Source organism: Dendropsophus ebraccatus, chromosome 6 (assembly GCF_027789765.1).
Source record: "Dendropsophus ebraccatus isolate aDenEbr1 chromosome 6, aDenEbr1.pat, whole genome shotgun sequence".
In the NCBI taxonomy this organism is placed as follows: domain Eukaryota; kingdom Metazoa; phylum Chordata; class Amphibia; order Anura; family Hylidae; genus Dendropsophus; species Dendropsophus ebraccatus.
Genome location: NC_091459.1, coordinates 127,912,587 through 127,935,259, shown reverse-complemented (window position 1 = coordinate 127,935,259; position 22,673 = coordinate 127,912,587). Strand labels below are relative to the sequence as shown.

The 22,673-nt window shown below is 42.8% G+C and overlaps 1 protein-coding gene across 1 annotated transcript in view; it reads left to right on the top strand.

Annotated features, from left to right (window-relative positions):
* LOC138795290 (cytochrome P450 2K6-like) overlaps positions 1-15,068 on the top strand; it is a 53,631-nt gene extending 38,563 nt beyond the window's left edge. Inside the window, exons 5-12 of the mRNA XM_069974281.1 lie at positions 477-639; positions 722-871; positions 1,612-1,772; positions 3,666-3,839; positions 4,178-4,319; positions 8,759-8,943; positions 10,046-10,187; positions 14,636-15,068. Of these exons, the coding sequence (XP_069830382.1) occupies positions 477-639; positions 722-871; positions 1,612-1,772; positions 3,666-3,839; positions 4,178-4,319; positions 8,759-8,943; positions 10,046-10,187; positions 14,636-14,817 (1,299 nt within the window). The 3' untranslated portion in view covers positions 14,818-15,068. The remainder of the gene's footprint in view (positions 1-476; positions 640-721; positions 872-1,611; positions 1,773-3,665; positions 3,840-4,177; positions 4,320-8,758; positions 8,944-10,045; positions 10,188-14,635) is intronic.
* The last annotated feature ends 7,605 nt before the right edge of the window (positions 15,069-22,673 follow it).

Genomic DNA, 22,673 nt, shown 5'->3' with positions numbered 1-22,673 from the left:
AAGAAGTGTCTGACAGGTTACGTGAAGCTTATTCCTCTGGCCCGAGAGGGTGATTGTTAGTGAATTTTCCTCTTTTCCTTCTGTAAGGCAGCTCGATTTTTTTTGCCATGCCCAACTGTAAGGTGCAGGCTTCTTAAAGTTCTCATAGCATTTGTTATGGTGTCCTAGTCTCTCTCTCCTCAAGAGAGGAACTGAAGCCTTGCCCCTAAAATGTTCTTCTAAAGATGACAGTGTCACCCCCTTAAGCTCCACCGATAAGTGTAGTGGATGCTTTCTCCTCCTGGTCTGCCTTGAGCCAAATGTTACAGGAGCAGGGACGCTGGCTTTATGAGTCCTTGCTTCTTTACATAGTTTTCTTGGCACTTAATCAACAGAAATGAAGACAAGGAATTGATGAATAGTACCAGGGAGCTGTATTAGGATTGGCTTATAGCAAAACATAAAGGATTTATATAATTTCCAGTGTTGTATTTCAGCTTACAAAGAAATATGGCCCAGTGTTTAGTGTCAAATTGGGAATGCAAAAAATGGTAGTGTTAACTGGATATGAGACTGTGAAGGATGCTCTTGTCAATAATGCCGAAGACTTTGGAGAAAGAGGAGTTCCTTACATATTTAAGAATTTGGACAAAGAAATGGGTGAGTCTTTGATACACCATCAATTGTAGATCAGAGGATGAAATCTAAAAAAATCAAATCCTCCTTATTTATAATATTTCAGGAGTGATTTTTTCAAATGGTGAAAACTGGAAGATCATGAGAAGATTTACAATCACCACATTACGGGATTTTGGCATGGGAAAGAGTACCATAGAAGAGAAAATTGCTGATGAATGTACCTACTTAACCACATATTTTGCATCCTTCAAAGGTAGAGTATGCTGACCTTGCTACTATCACTAGAAATCAGAAGAAATGTGACATTTGGTACTTAAAGGGATTGTCCGGAATACAAAAATATGGCAGTTATTTTCCAAAGAATATCAAGGTAGTTTAGCCGCATTTAAAGGTGTACTCCAGCGGGGGTGGGGCACTTTTTTGCTGGGACCAGCGGCGGGTCCCGTATTAGGGCGCTCCGGTGCCCGGTTCACGGCCGTTTCCTGGTGTCTGATGCGGGCCCGAGACGTGACGTCTCAGGTCCACTCAGCCAGTCAGTGAAGGAGGCGGGATCCGTTTCAAGTCAAGTTTTAGACCCGCCGCTGGAACCGGGGAGGTGAGTGGACGTCTTTTCCCTCAGCCACCTCCTCCCCAGTCCCAGCAAAAAAGTGCCCCCCCGCTGGAGTATCCCTTTAATTTGGTTGTACTTGGCACATTTTACTGTCAAGCAAAGAACCGTTTCCAGAATAGATGGTCTATGTGTTTCTTAGGTAAGTACTGCTTTCCAGATTTATAAGTTGTATTCTCAAAAGTTAAAAAAAAATTGAAATGATACTAAGAGATAAAGTGGTGTTGTACAGTTCACAATTAGATTCTGGTAGAGGTTTAAAAGTCCCCCATCTGCTTTAGAATGCCACATGGTAGATGAGACTTGCATTTTAGGTTTTCCATTAGGTCTCTGATATGATCATCCTGCATTGTCTTACTAATATTTTTTCATTACTGTCTCTGTAGGAAAGCCATTTGACAACACATTGATCTTGAACGCTGCTGTGGCCAATATCATTGTAGCAATTTTACTTGGGATTCGCATGGACTACGATGATTCCCAATTTAAGAGACTTTTAAGCTTGACAAATGAGTACATTAGACTTTTGGGATCTCCAATGGTTGGGGTAATATAATTTTCTTTTCTTTTTCTGATTACTGGTTATAGATATGTTTTTCCAGGTGATGCAGTGGACCAGGGTCTGGAGAAAGTGAAAAGAGTAGTGAAGAGGATGATGGTGATAGTAGTAGTATAGACTGTAGGTGGCTAGGCCTCTCTCTCCTTCTGTGTAAGCCTCAGGGCTGCAACAAGGGGATGTCAATGAATTGCAGAACAAGAGCAGAGTCATTTCTGGGCCTTGTGGTATATTGCATCCTTACTTATTAACTTGTAATGGTCTCTGTATTTGATACACTGCCGATTTTGCAATTTTTTTCACTTACAAAGAATGGAGCGGTCTGTACTTTTTATTGAAGGCTTCAACTATAAGAGACAGAATCTATAATAATATTTCATAAAACTCCATTGTATGATTTTTAAATTATTTTATTTTATTGTGTGAAATAAGTATTTGATTACCTAAGAACCAGTAAATATTCTGGAAGACCTCTTTAAGAAGCTCCTCCTATTCTGCACTTACAGTATTACTTGTATTAATTGGACTCTCCACCAGCGCCAAGACCAAAGAGCTGTCTAAGGACACCAGGGACCTAATTGTAGAGCTGCACAAAGCTGGTATGGGCTAAAGGACAATAGACAAGCAGCTTGGTGAGAAGGCAACAGCTGTTTTTGCAAATATAAAAAAAATTGAATAAAAACAAGATGATTGTCAGTCTTCCTCGATCTGGGGCTCCATGCAAGATCTCACATCATTAAAGATGAGCGAACCGGGTTCGGGTTCGAGTCTATCTGAACCCGAACGTTCGGCATTTGATAAGCTGGGGCTGCTGAACTTGGATAAAGCTCTAAGGTTGTCTGGAAAACATGGATACAGCCAATGACTATATCCATGTTTTCCACAAAGCCTTAGGGCTTTATCCAAGTTCAGCAGCCACCGCTAATTAAATGCCGAAAGTTCGGGTTCGGATCGACTCGAGCATGCTCAAGGTTCGCTCATCTCTACACATCATGGATTGACGATAGTTTCGAAAAAGGGCAGGAATCAGCCTAGAAATACACAAGAGAACCAAGATTACATTAGTAACACACTATGTCATCAGAGATTACAATCCTGCATAGCAGGCAAGGTGCCCCTGACCACGCCAGCACATGTCCAGGCCCATTTGAAGTTGGCCAATGACCATCTGGACGATCCAGAGGAAGCATTTGAAAAGGTCATGTGGTCAGATAAGAGCTGAAACCTAGAGAAGATCTGTATGGAGGAGGGGGAAATCCTTGCTACAGTGACCGTGAACCTGGTCAAGAACTACAGGAAACATTTTACCTCTCTAATTGCAAGCAAAGGTTTATGGACTAAATATTAAAGGAGAAGTCTGGTGGATTATAAAGTCTTGCAGCTGGCAGGGGCAGGGGGGAAATCGATTATAAATAGTAACGGACCTCCCCCCATGCCCGCGGTGAGCATTTTCCCGCGAGGGAAAAGGCCTATTCTGGCTGCTTAACTGGATGCTCAGCCAATCAGTGATTGGCGCGGCGTTCTGGCCTCAGTCATCTACTGGTTGAGCGGCCATTCCATTAACTGGGTGGTCACGTTTCAGTTCCAGAGTTCGCTGAGCCGAGCAGGGGGTCCCGTGGCTGGCTATGCTGCTCACCGCGGGCACAGAGAGAGGTAAGTTACTATCAATTTCCCCTCTGCCAGCTGTCGTTTATAATCCGCCGGACTTCTCCTTTAAGTTCTGTTTTCCTTATGTATCCACATGGAAAGTCGGCAATTTATCAAATACCGTACTTATTTTTCCCATATATATTCTTACCAAATGTAAGTTGGCTTTTTTGCCAGAAAAAACGAAGATAAAACGTAAATCTCACTCATCACAACCTGTTTCAATTATTTCAACAGCTCGTTAATGTCTTCCCATTCCTCTGGATTTTCCCTGGTAGTCACAAAACAATTGAAAGAAATATGAAAGAATTACGTGACTTCATCCGAAGAACATTTGTGGAACATCTGAAGAACTTGGATGAAAATGATCAAAGAAGTTTAATTGATGTATTCCTTGTAAAACAAAAAGAGGTAAAGTAAGTTGTTGTGTGTTATGTGGTGGAGAACCTAATATATGTCTTCATATAAGTGTGGGTTATACAGGTTGTGTACTTCATAGTGTTTGGTGGGACTTATTTTATGACTCTTAATAGTGGAAATTAGGGATGGGATCCAACCATACAATCGTTGGGCATCATCAGAGAATGAGATCACCCAAAGAAGTGCTATATTCTTCAGCAATTTGCTTAGGCTAAACGGGACCTGATTCACAATATTTCTAAAATGTAGACTTCTACTGTATAATATTTTGTGAAAATAAATCAAATGAGCTGCTGTTTACTGACCATATGTACTGGTTTATTATTCAGGAAGCAGGAAACCCCCAATCTTTTTTCCACAATGAGAATCTAACAATATTGGTAAAAAACCTGTTTTCAGCAGGAATGGAAACAACGTCTACCACACTGCGCTGGGCACTTCTTCTGATGATGAAATATCCAGAGGTACAAGGTACAGAAGAAGCTGAGATGAATTTGTCCTTTGTCTTGGTCATATTACAACATGCTTTTGTCTGCGACTGGCTAACATATTGGAAAATGCCAGTGTGTGGACCGTAAAGAGAAACCCCGTCATTAGGGTCCTATTACACAGTGACGGCCCCATCAAAAATGTAAACGAGTGCCAATCTGCTGGATCAGTGCTCGTTTACTGAGCCTATTACATGGTTATTTCCGTTTAGAATGGGCTGTATGGACATTGTTAGCCTCAAACTGTTCATACATTATGTCAGGAACTTACCTTGCCTGGATCCAGCGACGTCTCCTTCCAGCTCGGCTCCGGCGGTCGGCTCGTGGGCTCACGTGACTGTTAGCCGGCCGGCACGCAGCTGCTGGGTATTGCACTCAGGCTGAGTGACAGGTCGCCCGGCCGCTCAGCCTGCAGTGCACCAGCTGCAGTAAGGCTGGACTCAGGAGGCCGGACCAATCAGCCTTTGGTCCGGGATCCTGGTCCAGTATATAAGGTCAATCACTGCCAGTAATAAATCGTTGGCTATTAGGTTATCTCTTGGTCCCAGCTCTCCCCAGTCTATTCCTGCGTTCCCCGTCCTATTCCCTTCTGCCTGTTTTCTCGTGTTCTTGACCCTCCGCCTGACCTGTGACTATTCTTTGCTTGCCGATTCTGTACTGCGTTGCCCGTGTGGTTTGACCTGGCTTTGTTCTCTACTCTCTATTGTGTTTTGTCCACCTGTCGTGTTTTGTGTCCCACATACTCAGTGCAGGGAACGTCTTTGTGGTTGTCCGCGACCGCCTAGGGTCGACTGAGGCAATTAGGCAGGGACAGTGGGTGGATTCAGATTAGGGCCCACTGTCTGGTCGTGTTTGTCCTCGCTGACACATTACCTTTCCATACTCCTGATCTTCTTCTGCCTTGTGCTTGCTTCCCAGTACCACACGCTGCAACTTCTCTGAGCTGACAGACAGCTCAGCCAATCACTGGTCACGTTGGTACCAGCTAGTGATTGGCTAAGCGGTTCAAAGAAGCTGCAGTACGGTGTCGGGAACAAAGCAGAAGGCAGGAGAAGATCGGGAGTGTGGAGAGGTAATGCATGAACAGTTTATTCAAACGTTAGCCATCGGCTATTACACGTAACGATGTGCGCCCGACACCAGATGGTTATAGGTCTGGACCTAAAGAAATGATCAGCCGATGATCATTGTCTCTATTACACAAAGCGAAAATCAGCCAAATTGGCCTGACTCGGCTGATTATCGATCAATTTAAAAGGCCCGTACTTTCATGCTTCTGCCTCTCCTGCCTTGATTGATAGATCTCTAACTAGGGAGAAATCACTGGAAAAAAAATTCTGTTGTGTTGTAGAGACTTGCCAAGTTTTTGTCTGTGGAGATCTGGGTACTAAAGGGGAGATTTATGAAGACCGGCGGTCTTATGTCAAGCCCCGCCCCCTTTTTCACGTACGCCTCATAATGAATCCGGCTGGCCAGGCACCCGATTCTGCGTCCAGCATACCAAATCTTACACCTGCTTCCGTCAGGTGTAGATTTGCATCATAATTTGCGCCTGCGAGCAGGCCAAAATCATGATAAATGAGGCACGGGAGGAGGCCATGCCTCCCTCCCACCTCTTCACTCCCCCGCAAGCTCTGCCAGCCCACCCATCGGGCGAGCGGGGGTGTACGCCAGAGAGAAGGGGCGAATCTGCACCTTCTCCCTGGCGTACGCCTATGGCGTAAGTGTTATAAATCACTAGAAGTCTGTGTAATGGTGCCTTTACACAGAGAGATTTATCTGATAGATTTGTGAAGCCAAAGCCAGAAACAGACTATAAACAAATCCATTCCTGGCTTTGGCTTCAAAAATCTGTCAGATAAATCTCTCTGTGTTAGTTGTGCAAACATGAACTTCTCCCAGCTATACCTAGAGATCTGTGGGGTCTCGGCATTGATACCTTAAATGATCAAAACTTTATACATGTCCCTGTGACAAAAAGTTTTTTCAAAAGACAATGCCTGTTCATAACCACAGTCCCAAAGGCTTCTTGCCTACTTGCCACAAGACAGTCCTAGGCAACTGCGGACAACCACGGTGGCAGTCCCTATACTCAATAGGGTGAAACACAAAACAGCGATGGACAAACAAACCAAATAAATCCAATGTCAACAATCCGGGTCGGGTCCGGGGCAGCAGAAGTACAAAGTTGGCAAACAAGTCGGTTAAACGGGAACAAGCCAAAGGTCAGGGAAGGTGGCAAATAAGATAGAGTGGATACAAGCAGAGGTCAGATTAAAGTACAGAGAAACAAACAGGAACGCTTAGCCTAGTGGTTAAACTAATATCCAGCAACTAATGCTGGGCATGCTGACTACTTATGAGGACCTGGGGCCCGGTCCAGATCCCCATTGGACCGGCGCTCAGATCCACAAAGACGCTGAGTGGCAGAGGCACCTGCCTGTCAAGGAACACACAAGACTGCTAAGCTGCAGGAAACAGAGTAACCCTATCCTTGCCAGAGGTAAGGTGGGTGTGGCCTGTTTGAAAGGCTTGTAGGTTTCCAATGAAGTGAATTTGCCCTAAAAAGTGAGTCCAAACCTGTATTGACGTCCACATATATACACAAAAAATACTATGTTTCCCCTAAAATAAGACATATTGATTTTTGCTTCTAAAGATGTGCTAGGTCTTATTTTCAGAGAATGTCTTATTTTTCCATGAAGAATTCACATGTCATAGAAACACAGAAAATTGTCAGCAGAAAAGGTCCACCTGGTCCATCTAGTCTGTCCTTTTAGTATCTCCCTTCTTTTTATCTTAGGATAGATATATGTATACACCGGGAAGGTTTGCATTTTGTTATTGTAGATTTACCAACCACATCTGCTGGAAGTCTGTTCCAAGAATCTCTACTCTTTCAGTAAAGTAATAAAGTAAATGCTTCTGATCTTTTCCCCAGATAACCTCTCACTGTGTCCTATTGTTGTTGAGTTGTTTTTTTTCTAAAATCACTTCCCCCCTGAACCTTATTTAGTCCTGTAACGTTTATAAAAGTTTCAGTCATGACCCCCCCCCCCCTTTCCCTTCTTTCCTCCAGACTATACAGATTCAAATCCTTAAGTCTTTCCTGATATGTTTTATGCCTCACACCCTCCACCATTATTGTAGCCTGTCTTTGAACTCTTTCTATTTTATCAATATATTATTTAAAATGTGATGTCACTAGAGCTCTATACAGCGGGATCACAATCTACATCTTCCTACTGGGACTGGGACATATGATTTACTTTCCCAACTGTCTTGCTGCTCTGGAGACTCATTTTAAGGCTTTCAGAAATTACTACCCCAGAACCCTTCTCTTCTGAAGTCTTTGCTAACCCAAAACTGTTGATATGATACTTGGATAGAGGAATCTTCCTCCCCAAGTGCATTATTTTACATTTGGAAACATTGAACTGCAATTTCTATCATTTGGACCTCTTATCAAGCAAAGCTAAGTCATTTTCCATATTACTGAGGTATCCGACACCTTCATCCAGAACTTTTGTGACATAATGAAAGAAATCAATGAGATTAATGTGACATGATGGGCCCACAGTAAAGCAGCAGGCTATGGAACTCCTAAAGCCTTCCCTGCACATAAACCAGAAACGGTAATGGAAGGGAACATCGGGGTTGGCGGCAGGTGAGAGTATTCATGTCCTGCATGCAGCTGCTCTGCAATGGACAGTGAAGGTAAGGGACAATTGCGCCGGGCTAAAAAGACTTCTGCATGCCCTGGTGTCCTGTCCTGCAGGCATGCTTCCAAACAAAACTTTGCTAGGTCTTATTTTAAGGAGATGTCTTATTTCTGGTGAAACAAAGTAGTTCTTTATCGATAACATGACTTTTCCTTCAATGTTCTCCTGTAGTCCTAGACGTGTCTAAATCACTAACAGTATCAATCTACACAAATGTAACAAGAATAAATCTAGACAAATGATGTGAAACAAGAAAAAAAAAGGGGGGGGGGACCTCCATATGCCATTATCTTAACGGGTAAGAGAGAAATTTTAGTAGTGCTATCGGTTGACCCTCACCTGGAGTTATCATCTTCATGATCTGGTATAACATGGCCCAAAGCATAAGGATATATCAAGTTGTGCCTCCACCTGTCTAGGAATAGTTGTCAAATTTATAGACGATGTTGGGCAGAACTCAAATAACCCTTGAAATCCATTGTCCTAAATTTTATGAATAAAACAACCCTGCAATTTTATCCATGCCCGTCGGTATCTTCCACCAGTTCTTCTATAATTTTGACACCAGGTTCTTGGACTGGTAGAGATGGAAACTTGCCTTCCTGAAGCTTATGGGCTCCACCATGATAAAGATGGTGTTTTGGATCTACCCAATTTGTTTAACTTCCTGATTTCTAACTATTGTTCTTGTGCTACATAGAAAAGGTCCAAGAAGAGATTTCAAGAGTCATTGGATTGGCACAGCCCATGTACAGTCACCGAGGACAAATGCCCTTTACCCATGCAGTAATAAGTGAAATCCAGAGGTTCTCCGACATTGCTCCTCTAAGTGCGAGTCGTACAACAGCTAAAGATGTCACCTTTAAGGGATATTTTATACCGCAAGTAAGTAAAAGGCATGATGTGTGCAGATATTTGCCATAGTGTTAGTTCTGTTCGTTTTAAAGGGACTGTGCAAGACTTCCTAAATTAACACCAAGTTTGTTTACATGTGGACACCCAGTGACCTTTATGCAAATTACTACTTTTATTATAGTAACATAATAGCAGAGTAACGAGAAATCTCTAAATTACATTTAAGTGTGCATACAGTTTTATGTGTATATAATGTGTAAGTAATGGAGTGTGACGGTAACAAATAGATCTCTCCACCCATCAGGCGAACAGGGCATACATCAGTGAAAAGTTCTACAAATTCTTCTAACCTGCTTATAGTTCCCCTTTAAAAGGTTAAATAAAACTATCACTCTAACATTTATACCGTACTAATATAGTGTTATTACTAAGAAGTAAAGCTACTTAATTTCCTATGTCTATTGTCTATTGTCATCTCCCTAGCTATACTTTCCGTCTCGAGAAAACACATCATGTTCTACTATCTCAGGAGGCCTGGCTGGATCTCGTCTCCGAGCTCTAGTCCTGGGCCCTGAATAATGTCATCACCTCTGACCAGCCCCTCCTCCACCCTCCACCACCATCTCCCTGTTATGTACATGTCCAGTTAAAATATACATATCGGCATATACTCGCCGTATAGGACTACCCCTTTTCCAACACACCCCAAATAAAAATTAATACGTTTCGAAGGTTTTCACCACCCGCCCTATAAGAGGACACCCGGCATATAAGACAACCCCTGACTTTTGAGAAAATGTACCAGGGTTAAAAAGTAGTCTTATATGCAGGAAAATACAGTATATATATATATATATATATATATATATATATATATATATATATATATAAAAAAAAAAAATATATATATATATATATATATATATACACACAGTGTAGATATTTATTTATGTGTTAACAGCATGCTTCCTAAGGCTGAGCAATGCCACAGGCAGTAAAGCAGACAGGGAATGGCACAGCAGCTTTTACAAACTTGTTGTATGGAGTAATACTTTTGTGGTGTACAAATAGAGCGCTCAATGCAATATTTAATCTTGAAATGTATATACAGTATATAATTTTTTATCCCCAGGGGACCTATATTATGCCAGTACTGACCTCAATATTGAAGGACAAAACACAATTTGAGAAACCTGATGAGTTTTATCCACAGCATTTTCTCGACGCCAAGGGGAATTTTATAAAGAAAGACGCCTTCATGCCGTTCTGTGCAGGTCAGTATATAATAAGTGCTAGAAATATTACAACAAGGGTGTCAGGGTAGAAAATGAATACTGAGCCTCCCCCAGGTCATAAGGGTCTCCATTCATGAGGCACAATCTGCAGGGTATATAATCTATCACATATATCCTACAAGTATAACAGGATGCTCCACATTATACAATCATATAAATCTTATACTAAATGTAGAAAATGTCATACACACAGAATGTCATATACATAATAGTTAAAGCTACTACAAACTTTATGGAGAATCACAGCGTAACATATGTTACTAGGCATCTGAAGTAAAACCACCTTCGTAAACATTGCAAAACAGATTTATATTGATCTTTAAAGAAAACTAGTTAGTCTCCCCTGGGGCGGCATTAACCCCTTAAGGACAGAGCCCAAAATGACCTTAAGAACTAGGCCAATTTTCATTTTTGCATTTTCGTTTTTTTCCTCCTCGCCTTCTAAGAGCCATAACTCTTTTATTTTGCCATCTGCAGGGCCATGTGAGGTCTTGTTTTTTTCAGGAACAGACATCTTTCTTTCTACCATAATATGAATGACAGAACCCGAAAAATATAATTTATGGGGTGAAATGGGGGGGGGGGGGCGGAATGCAATTCCGCAAATTTTGGGGGGTTTCCGTGTTTATGTAATGCAAGTTACAGTAAAACTGACATTTTATCTTTATTCTATATGTCAGCCTGGATACAGCCATACGCATGTTAAGGCTATGTTCACATGTGTTTCACACGTGTGCGCCTGAAACTACGGCCATAGACATATGGCCAACCGGTCTAGCCGTGAAACTACGGCCGTTGTATAATTTAGCTTCCTAGCTTGTCTCTGAGCGGGATGAAACAAGTCATTCATTTGGAATACTGCGCCTAGCCCAATAAACCACACAGAAATTTTTTTATTTCAAAATCAAGTTTAATTTTGCAGAAATAAATATTCCGTGCGCGGCCGCAATGAAATCCACAGCCTTAGTTGGAACATTTCCGGCCGGAAATTAATGACATGTTCATTTTTCACGGAGCCGTGAAAACAACGGCCGTTGTCTGATACGTAGTTTGCATTGTACGACCGTAGTTCGTATGTATTGCAGCCAAGGCATAAACCTCAAAACTACGGCCATAGTTTTGCGGTTCGGACTACGGCCGTAGTTTTACGTAGTGTGAACATAGCCTTAGATAGCTTTTCTAATGTTTTACTGTTTTTATTAACAGTAAAACTTATTTTTTGCAAATAGGTATATTACAAATAGCCCTATTTTGACTCATAATGCTTTTAGTTTTTTCACCTACGGGGCTGTATGGGCTGTCATTTTTCGCTCCACAATCTCTAGTTTTTATTAGTATCCTATTTGTGTGAAACGTATTGATCACATATATATATATATATATATATATATATATATATATATATATATATATATATACAGTATATACACACAGTATATATAATATATATATATATATATATATATATATATATATATATATATATATATATAAACAAAGGTAATCCGAGGCGGCACTCCAGGTATAAAGTGAATGAAAATAAGTTGTATTCACCCATAAATGTGCAACGTTTCGATCTCTCGTTGAGATCTTTTTCAAGCTTGAAAAAGATCTCAACGGGAGAACGAAACGTTGCACATTTATGACTTTTATATGGATGCATTTAATTCCATACACTGATCCCTGTTATGCAATAGCATAGCACGGATTAGTGTTATCGGCCATCTTCTGATAGAGCCTGCCTGTGGCAGACTCTAACAGAAGAGTGAAGGTCAGACTGCACGGAGGTAAGCTACATACCTCCGGCAGTCAAGCAATGCAATCGGGAACCCCCGAGACACGCTGCAGGGGTCCCAATCGGTAAGTGACAGGATATGCTCCAGTCACTTACACTTAAACGCGCAATCACAGCATTTAAGGAGTTAACGGCGGGCTGCCGCGCAATCACAGTAGCCATTCATTAACGGTGAGGGCCCGGATGCTGATTGCAGCCGGTTCCCATCTGCTAGGATGTGAGCTCAGTTTCTGAGCTCGCTTTATAGCACGGTCCCCTGCTTCATGCCCGGCTGGTGTTTGAGAATAGACCGGAACTGGATGGCAGTTCAAAAAAAGGACTGTGCTACAGGCATCCCCACAATGGTGTCGGTCTGTTGATGTGAAAAGCCCATAGCGATGAACCTAGTAGTACATTTACTTTAAAGAGTGATAGACACTTTCATTAAAAATAATCATAGGTTTCCATTAGCTTGATTGACATTTCTCTATATAACGGAAGGAAAGACCTGTTAATGAAGGAAATATGAGTGTGAAGAAGCCCAGCCTGGGTGATGTTCCATTAAATGCAGATGTAGTTTTCTATATTTAGTGTAAGATTTTCACCATTGATATCCTATACATCTGCCAGGGAGAGAGTGCGGAAGCAGTGCCATCCACTCCTGGGCCAGCCAATAATTTCCCCAATGTAGTCTCATAGGCTTACATTGTCAGAATTGGTCATTATGGAAACACACCTGGGGAATCGATGGCATTGCGGCTGCACTCTCTTCCTGTCTATATCTTTCGATCACAATGGGTCTGAGTAGTAAGACCTGCTGTGATTAATGACTTTGGATAGTCTTATGACATGTCAAAAGTTAGTTTTTACAACAGGTACTCTTTAACCCTTTGAGGACCAGGCCCAAAATGACCCAGTGGACCGCGCAAATTTTGATCTTAGTGTTTCCGTTTTTACCTCCTCCCCTTCTAAGAGCTCTAGCACTCTCAGTTTTCTATCTACAGGCCATGTAAGTGCTTGTTTGTTACAGGAATAGTTGTACTTTGTAATGGCGTCATTCATTTTACCATAACATGTATGATGGAATTCCAAATATATTATTTATGAAGATATAAATAGGTGAAATCGTAAAAAAGAATGCAATATGGTAACGTTTGGGGGGTTCCTGTGTCTACGTAATACACTATATGGTAACAGCGACATGATACAATTATTCTATAGGTTAGTCCGAACACAACCATATGCAGGTTACACAGATTCTCTAATGTTATATATGTATTTTTTTTATGAAATCCTTTTTTTTGGCAATTAAATATTAATAAAATGGGCCTATTGTGACACTTATAACGGTTTTATTTTTTCACATACGGGGCTGTATGGGGTGTCATTTTTTCCGCCATGATCTCTAGTTTTTATTAATACCATGTTTGTAAAGATCAGACGTTTTGATCACTTTTTATTGATTTTTTTAAATATATAATGTAACATAAAATCGGTAATCTGCGCACTTTTTCCCTCTTTTCGTGTACGCCGTTCGCCGTTCGTAATGACGCTTGTTATATTTTAATAGATCGGACAATTACGCACGCTACGGTATATTATATGTTTATCTATTTATTTACTTTTATATGTTTTATTTATATAATGGGAAAGGGGGGTGATTTAAACTTTTATTGGGGGAGGGGTTTTGGGCTAGTGTAATAGTGTTTTGAACTTTTTTTTTTTTACACATTTGAAGTCCCTTTGGGGGACTTCTACATACAGTACTTTGATTTTTACACTGACCATTGCTATGCCATAGGCACAGCATTGATCAGTGTTATCGACGATCTGCTCATTGAGCCTGCCTGTGCAGGCTTAGTGCAGCAGATCGCCGATCGGATCGCACGGAGGCAGGAGAGAGACCTCCGGTGGTCCGTTTCAACGATCGGGACCCCCGCAGTCACACTGCGGGGGTCCCGATCGGTAAGTGACAGGGGACTCCCCCTGTCACTTACACTTAAACGCTGCTGTCGCGCCGCGATTGCGGCGCTTAAGGGGTTAATGACACGCGGCAGCGCGATTGCTGCAGCCTGTCATTACCGGTGAGGTCCCGGCTGCTCACTGCAGCCGGCCCCCACCTCCTATGAAGCGCGCTCCGCTCCGGAGCGCGCTTCATAGCCGGAGAAACACCCAGGACGTAGGGTTACGTCATGGGTCGTCTGGGGACAGACTTCCATGGCGTAACCCTACGTCCAGGGTCGTCTAGGGGTTAACAACAACTTTTTATTTCAAAACACACACACACACTTCTCCAGGGCCAAAGGGGATTACGACTCACAGTCTTGTAGTTCCTGCAACAAAACAGAACAAACACATATGCAACATACATACATGTGATAGGATGTTAATCCAGGGATTTATTACCCGCCCCTCCTGCCCTTGAAACCCAGCCTGTCACATTGATTCCATGCGATGTTTCGCATGTCTCCACTCTCTACCCAAAGAATTGACAAGTCATTGAATCAATGGAATCAACATGGAATCAATATGACAGGCTGAATTTCAAGCGGCACGGGTTTGAAATTCCGCCGTTTTTCCTCAGTGTGAACCGGCCCTTTATAAAGGAATACAGTTCTGCAAATACAAATCTATCATCATTTTTCCCTTGCAGGTCGCAGAGCTTGTGCTGGTGAGACACTTGCAAGAATGGAGCTCTTTATGTTTTTTACAAGTCTCCTGCAGAAATTCACCTTCTCCCTCCCTCCGGGGGTCACTGATGTGGACATGACATCTGTTGAAGGACTAGCACGTTCCCCACTACCGCATAAGATTTGTGCCGTGCCGCGCTTCTGAAATCTGCAATGTGTCACAATACACCCGGTTATATAAAAAAAGTACATGGAATAATTAAACTTTAGAGATATGTTAATTCACAGTAAAATTAAGGCAAAATACAGCTGCTATTTGCATAATCAGGCAGAAATAATGATCATGTTTATTATTTGGATGGTCATATTCAGTTACTTTGTTACTGTATTCTATACGGTGTTTGCTCTGCCGGCCAGCTTACCGATGACTTTAAAGGAACGCATTTTTACATTGAAAATACGGCTGTATTTTTACCTCTAAATGAAAGCGATGAGGTACATTGCTTTGTGTTTTTTACATTACCAGTCCAGCGCCGACAGGTGGATGATGGTGGTTTGGTTCTTTATTTGAACCACTGCCAGGTTCCCGCTCACGGCGCCAGTCAATTAGATCCTAGTGTTGAGTGGACCTGTCTAACTGTTCAGTTTCGGCAACATTCTCCAATTCTGAATGCTCAATATTTCACTTGCTCAGCTGCAGAAGTTGGATGTCGCCCTAGAAAGTCCTCAAAAACATGGTTATAGCCATAGGTTGTAGGCTGAATCCATGTTTTCCTGGCAGCTCTAGGGTGTCATCCAGCTTCTGCAGCTACGCGAAACAAATGCCGAGCATTCGGGTTTGGAGAACTTTGCCAAAGTTTGACAGGTCCGCTCAACACTAGTAGCTACGAATTCTCATTGCCATTTCCTTTAAAGTCTATGGAAGTTGGCCATAGCCAAACCAACAACATAATACAAATTCTAACAGTCTATTCGGTAGGACTATCAGCCGTGTATCCACCTGACTGCTGCACAACACAATTGATGGTCCCAACCCCATTTATAAGGCAAGAAATCCTACTTATTACACCTGACAGGGCACACCTGGGATGTTAAAACCATTTCCGGTGACTACCTATTGAAGCTCATCAAGAGAATGCCAAGAGTGTGCAAAGAAGTATTCAAAGCAAAAGGCGGCTACTTTGAAGAACCTAGAATATAAGACATATTTGCAGTTGTTTCACACTTTTTTGTTCAGTATACAATTCCACATGTGTTAATTCATAGTTTTAAAGTCATCAGTGTGAATCTACAATTTTCATTTTCATGAAAATACAGAAAACTCTTTGAATGAGAAGGTGTGTCTAAACTTTTGGTCTGTACTGTATATATATATATATATATATATATATATATATATATATAAGAATTTTTTTTTTTTTTTTCTTTTTTTACAATATGTGCACAGATGGCACAACCATATTTTGATGTTATCTGCTGTGTATATGAACATAGTTTCAGACTGATAGTTAGGAAGTTGCTTTGAGGGTGCCTTCACACCTACCGGATCCACAGCAGATCTCACTTCTGCGGATTCGAAGCGAGAACCGCTGCGGATCTGGTATCAATTAACCCCTATGATAGCACATATTCGCAGCGGGATTGACATCCCGCTGTGAATATGTGCTTTAACTCACTGGTGCCCGCAGCCCCGCCATCGCATCCCCCATCCATGGGCAGCGGCACATCCCCCCCATCCCGGCCACATCAGCCCATCCCCAGCCCGCCACCGCCCGCATCCCGCCGCCGAGAGCATACAGTACCTGCTCGGCTGCGCGGCTGCAGTGAGGCTGCCGGGAGCCGGGAGCCTCACTGCAGCTGCGCCGCCGAGCAAGTAATGTATGCTCGCGGCGGCGGCCCGGAGATGGGCTGATGGGGAGATGTGGCTGGGATGGGGAAGATGTGCCGCCGCCGGGGATGGGGAATGCAACGGCGGGGCTGCGGGCACCAGTGAGTTAAAGCACATATTCACAGCGGGATGTCAATCCCGCTGCGAATATGTGCTGTAATAGGGGTGAATTGATACCGGATCCGCAGCGGTTCTCGCTTTGAATCCGCAGAAGTGAGATCCGCTGTGGATCCGGTAGGTGTGAAGGCACCCTTAAGGAGTTTTAGACCTTAGAAAAAATCAAACGTAAAATAGAAGCAAATAGGCAAATAAGAGAATAATCAAATAATAAAAGCAAATAAGAGAAAGAGCACTGCTCACCAATTGATTCATGTAATGAGGCATCATAACGTAGACTGCGCTTATATGTATACTCCGCATATATATATATATATATATATATATATATATATACTCTGCTTATATATATATGTACTCCACTTATATGTATACTCCGCATATATATATGTATATATATATATACTCCGCTTATATATATACTCTGCTTATATGTATACTCTGCTTAATATATACTCTACTTATATGTTTCAGAGGCCTGTAAGCTACACATGTTATACATCTTCTGTAAATTTATAAATAAAATTAAAATAGATTGCACACAATTTTTTTTTTGTTACTTGTTATTCCCTATGGCATCTAATTGGTTAAACTGCGAGAATAAAATTGACTTCATTCCCAGCATTTGCAGCAGGAGCCCGGCTGTGCATGATAGCTGAGCAGTGAGCACCTGCCACGATCCAGAAGGTACATTAGGGAGTCAGGGCCTAAACCTAGGCACTATACCAGAAGACACCCCATCTTGGGGTGCGTGGAGGAGTGTGGTTTCGGCCACAACATATAATGGTGATACGGCATTGAGTGCTGGCAGTGATGGCAGTTATGATATATAGAGGCTTATTAGAGCTGTAGGGCATGACACAATCATCACAGCTCTCCCCCCGATAGCAGAGTAAGCTTTCCTGCACAGCAAGGATAATGCCAGTATGTACTTTATGTACCACCCTACACCAATAGCAGGGCTCACCATGGTTAGTATGTACAGTAGCATAGGTATGTACTTTCTATAGTGTCCTAAACCAAGACTGTGGAGCACCATGGATTGTGAAGGAGCAGGGACTTTTGTTTAAACAGGTGTCCCTGTTCCTATATATAGTTCCCAATGTGTCATACACGCGGCCCCCCTCTGAACACCCTAAACGACGCCAGAGCGTATATTTATGCCCTTGGTCGTTAAGGGGTTAAGCAGTTAAAAACCATAAAAAACGTGATTCCGAAACCACTCTCCCCAAGATGGGGCATCCTCAGGTTTAGTGCCTAGGGCAGCAGCAGCTGGTAATACTGCCCCCACCCCAATGCCGTCGTGGTTGAAGCTTTTTATTTTGCAGGTTCTGATGATATAGGAGCTTTTTCTGGATCTAAATTGAGTTTTGACAAAGTCCTTCTATACTAACCTACACCAAGATGGCCACCGCAGATGGTATTAGGGAATGTGCATGCATCAGTTAGTGACACCATGGATCCTATGATCGGCACATGCGTCATTATTATTGTCCAGATTGACCTATTGACTTGATGGTATGTTTGAACTCTTTCAGGTGTTCAGTTAACTTTCTGGGCCGCAAAACCTCCTGCTATTTTTTCTCATTGATCCGTGGAAAATCATCCGTATTTATATCCATAATTACATCTATTTCAGTAAAATGTGAATAGTACTAGTTTGCATACATTTGATTTGTGTTTGTTTATAAAAAATACGGATCCAATGTTTTCTTGCTTTTGCCTACTTAACCCTTAGACGACCCAGAGCGTATAGTTACGCCATGGAAGTCTGTCCCCAGACGACCTAGGGCGTAACTATACGTCCTGTGTGTTTCTCCGGCTTCATAGCAGGTGGGGGCCGGCTGCAATCAGCAGCCGGGGCCTCACCGGTAATGACACGCTGCAGCGATCGCGCTGCCGCGTGTCATTAACCCCTTAAACGCCGGCGTTTAAGTGTAAGTGACAGGGGGAGTCCCCTGTCACTTACCGATCGGGACCCCCGCAGTGTGACTGCGGGGGTCCCGATCATTAAAAACGGACCGCTGGAGGTCTCTCACCTGCCTCCGTGCGGTCCGATCGGCGATCTGCTGCACTAAGCCTGCACAGGCAGGCTCAATGAGCAGATCGCCGATAACACTGATCAATGCTATGCCTATGGCATAGCAATGATCAGTGTGTAATCACAGTAGTGTATGTAAAAGTCCCCCAAAGGGACTTCAAATGTGTAAAAAAAAAAAGTTAAAAACACTAACACACTACCCCAAAAGCCCTCCCCCAATAAAAGTCTAAATCACCCCCCTTTCCCATTATATAAACAAAAAATTTAAAAATAAATAAACAAATAAACATTTAATATACCGTAGCGTGCGTAATTGTCTAATCTATTAAAATATTACAAGCGTCATTGCGAACGGAGAACGGCGTACACGAAAATAGGGGGAAAAGTGCGCGGATTACCGATTTAATGTTACATTATATATAAAAAATTTTTTATAAAAAGTGATCAAAACGTCCGATCTTCAATTGCCAAAAAAAAAGGATTTCATTTAAAAAAGTATATATAACATTAGAGAATCTGTGTAACCTGCATATGGTTGTGTTCGGACTAACCTATAGAGTAATAGTATCATGTCGCTTTTACCATATAGTGCATTACGTAGACACAGGAACCCCCCAAACGTTACCATATTGCATTCTTTTTTACGATTTCACCAATTTATATCTTCATAAATAATATATTTGGGATTCCGTCATACATGTTATGGTAAAATGAAAGACGCCATTACAAAGTACAACTATTCCTGTAACAAATAAGCCAATACATGGCCTTGTGGATAGAAAACTGAAAGTGCTAGAGCTCTTAGAAGGGGAGGAGGGAAAAACGAAAACACTAAGATCAAAATTTGCGCGGTCCACTGGGTCATTTTGGGCCTGGTCCTCAAAGGGTTAATAAAATATTGTTAAAAAAATCCACAATCCACACTTGTCCTTTTTTTACGGAACAGATTACAGATCATTAATTAAAACTGACTGTGTGAATAGCCCAATATAAATCAATGTGCTCTAAGTTGATTTGTGCTACATATCTGCAATTATGGATAACTTTACGGGATGTGTGAACAAGGCCTTACTCTTGGAGACGCCCCATCGGTGTCACTCCTGACCATATGTTCTACTGCTCATTGTGTTCACCAGGTACCTAATTTTCATCAGCTGTCCATCATTTTTCCAGTGTGTGGGGGTGTGGGGGTGTGTGCATAAAGCTCAGCATAACCTCCTCAAGGACGAAGTGGCACAAACACTTCTTTGGGGTGAGGTGGAGGAACAGTGGATGTAAGTGAATCATATTAGACTATAAAATGGCATTGTACAGTGTTTGCATTATTTTTTCTTGCATTTTAGCTTGGTCTCTTTGGCAGCTATTCACACTGGCACTTTGCACTTTTATTTCTTGGTAGCTGCTATTTTTGTATTTGATTATTTTTTATTTGTGTTGCTCATTCTGCATTTATATCACCACTTTGCACTTTTTTTATTTGCCCTAGTCAGTCCTCCTTCCTCTATGTCTACTTATTTTGTTTAATTTGTTGCCGCACATTAGCAGAGAATCGGGGACAGAAAGCCTACATCACCTATGAGTCGGTCCGTGCAGTTGTATCCCCATCCGTAGTGCCGTCCGTAGCCGCGGGTTTAGCTGTTGCCCATAGCAACAAATCGCAGATCAGTTTTCATTTTACCAGGGCAAAATGAAAACTAAAAGCTGAGCTGTGATTGGTTGCTATGGGGAATGAGTATATAAGACCAGAGACTATAGTGTATTTGTTTTTTTATTTCTGTGAATGATTTAGAGATGATTGAAATGATTTCCCAGGTTTATTATTTGCAGGGAATTAGTGAGATACAACGCAGCTGAGATTTTCTTAACTATTAAAGGGGTATTCCCATCCTCTAAACTTTCATTAGGTCATAGGGAAAGCAAAAGAAAGCAAATTTAAATTAGCAAAGTTGCTTACTCCAGCCTTTTGGGCCTCTTCGTTTCCTGTAGAGTTGACAGCTTGTTGCCTAGGTTCCCGACCACCTTTCTGCTCTGCCAGCGGTGGTCAGGTCGTGACATAACTTGGGTGGTCGTGAGCTGGTAACTGTTTTATTATCGTCTATGTTTCCCTCTGACATCCTACATGTCTCCAGGCCTTGAAGTGTTACTGGAGGCAATTGTAATGTCAGAGGGAGAAACAGCGATGCTCGGCTAAATCAATAAGTGAGAGCCATTTCAAATTGAATCATCAGTAGCTAGAAAAACTCCTTTAAGAAGATGATGAGTATTTTATAAAAATTCTACTAATTTGTTAATGACTTCTATTAAATGTTCAGTCCTTCCAGTACCTTTAGCTGCTGTATGTCCTGCAGGAACAACACCCCTGTCTCCTCCTGTCATGGACAGAGATGGCAGCAGAGAGCACCATGTCAGACTGGTTTTGTTGAAATAAAGACATTTCTGTATGTTCTGTTGTTAAAGATGGCCCCCATATCCTGGACAACGCCTAAAGAAGAGTCTGTTTATGAGTACGTAATACAACCCACTATGCAAATAAGAAACCTGTCCATGGCGTAAAATAGCCTCGCATCTTACCTGTACAACTACATTCTTTGTTCTGACTTCTTGCTACTATATAACCTTCAGTAACGTTTATAATAAACAAGGTCTACCTTGACATGGAGTCTTAGTGGTTCTTCATACACATATATATAAGCATAGCTAATTTGGAGCAGACAGACAACAGTCTGGTGCGGATTGAGTACCATCCATAACACTGGGAAGAATACACCACTTTCTGCAGGACATACAGCAGCTGGTAAGTACTGGACGGATTGAACATTTTTTAATGTAAGTACTTTTTATAAATGTGTATGTGGTGTCCCCCCACCAGTGTTACTTGTCTTTACACCTCTCGCAAAAGTCTGTACTTTAAAGTAGTAGTGGCAATGAAGTAGTACCTAAGTTTCACCACTAGATGCTTAAAGGGGTATTCCCCTCAAAATTATTTTTGCAGTAATACGTTGCCCACCCATAGGTTTCCATCTTTCCAATGTAAAGTTATTATGGATTTTGCACAGTTTTGCTGTTATCTAGATGCATTCTTTCCCACCAAAGAATCATCAAATCTCAGCCCAACCCGTCTCCACTCCCTGCTCTTGGCTCCCACCCTCCGAGATGGCATCAGGTGTCTCAGTCTCTTCAATGGGCTGAGTTAGCTCTTGTAACCCAGTCCACTGAAGTGAGGGAGGACACCCCCCTCCCACCGCATCTCACCTGATAGCCGGCCACGGCGAGCCCCCCCCCCCAATCTCACCTGGTGGCAGCCCGCCCGTGGCACCCGTCTCAACCCCCGCGTCTCATCTGAAGCTGCACCTGGTTGGCCATCCGCAGTCCAACACCCCCCCATCTCACCTGATTGATAGCCGTCCGGCCGCATCTCACCAATAGTCAGCTAGCCCGCCACCACGAGCCACCCACATCTCACCCGGTAGCAGCCCGCGGCACCCGGTGACAGCCCCCCATGGCACCCGGGTTCCCCCCCATCTCACCTAATGGTAGCCAGTCGGCCGTGGCAACCCCCCCTCCCCCCATCACACGTGGCACCACCCGCGGCACCACCGTTCGCATCACACATGACTGATAGAAGGCCACCCGTGGCACCCCTTCTCTCCCCCCCCCCCGTACCAGCACACATGAAAGCCGCCTGCCCGCGGCACCCGCCCCGGCATACATGATAGCCAGCCGCATCCCCCCGCAGCATCATACATGATAGCCCGCGGCATCCCCCCCGACTAGAACACCCCCCGCCCAGTAATGCGGGGGAAGCAATGCAAACTCACCTGTGGCCACCCTCAGCCGCACTAACCCCTGGACACCTGCAGTGCTCCTCTGCTTACATGATCCTTCACCTCCACCATCTCAGCTCTGCTACACCGTCATCACCATCTCAGCTCTGATACACAGTTATCTCCATCTCTGCTCTGCTACTCTATCTCACCATCTCAGCTCTGCTACACCATCTCACTATTTCAGCTCT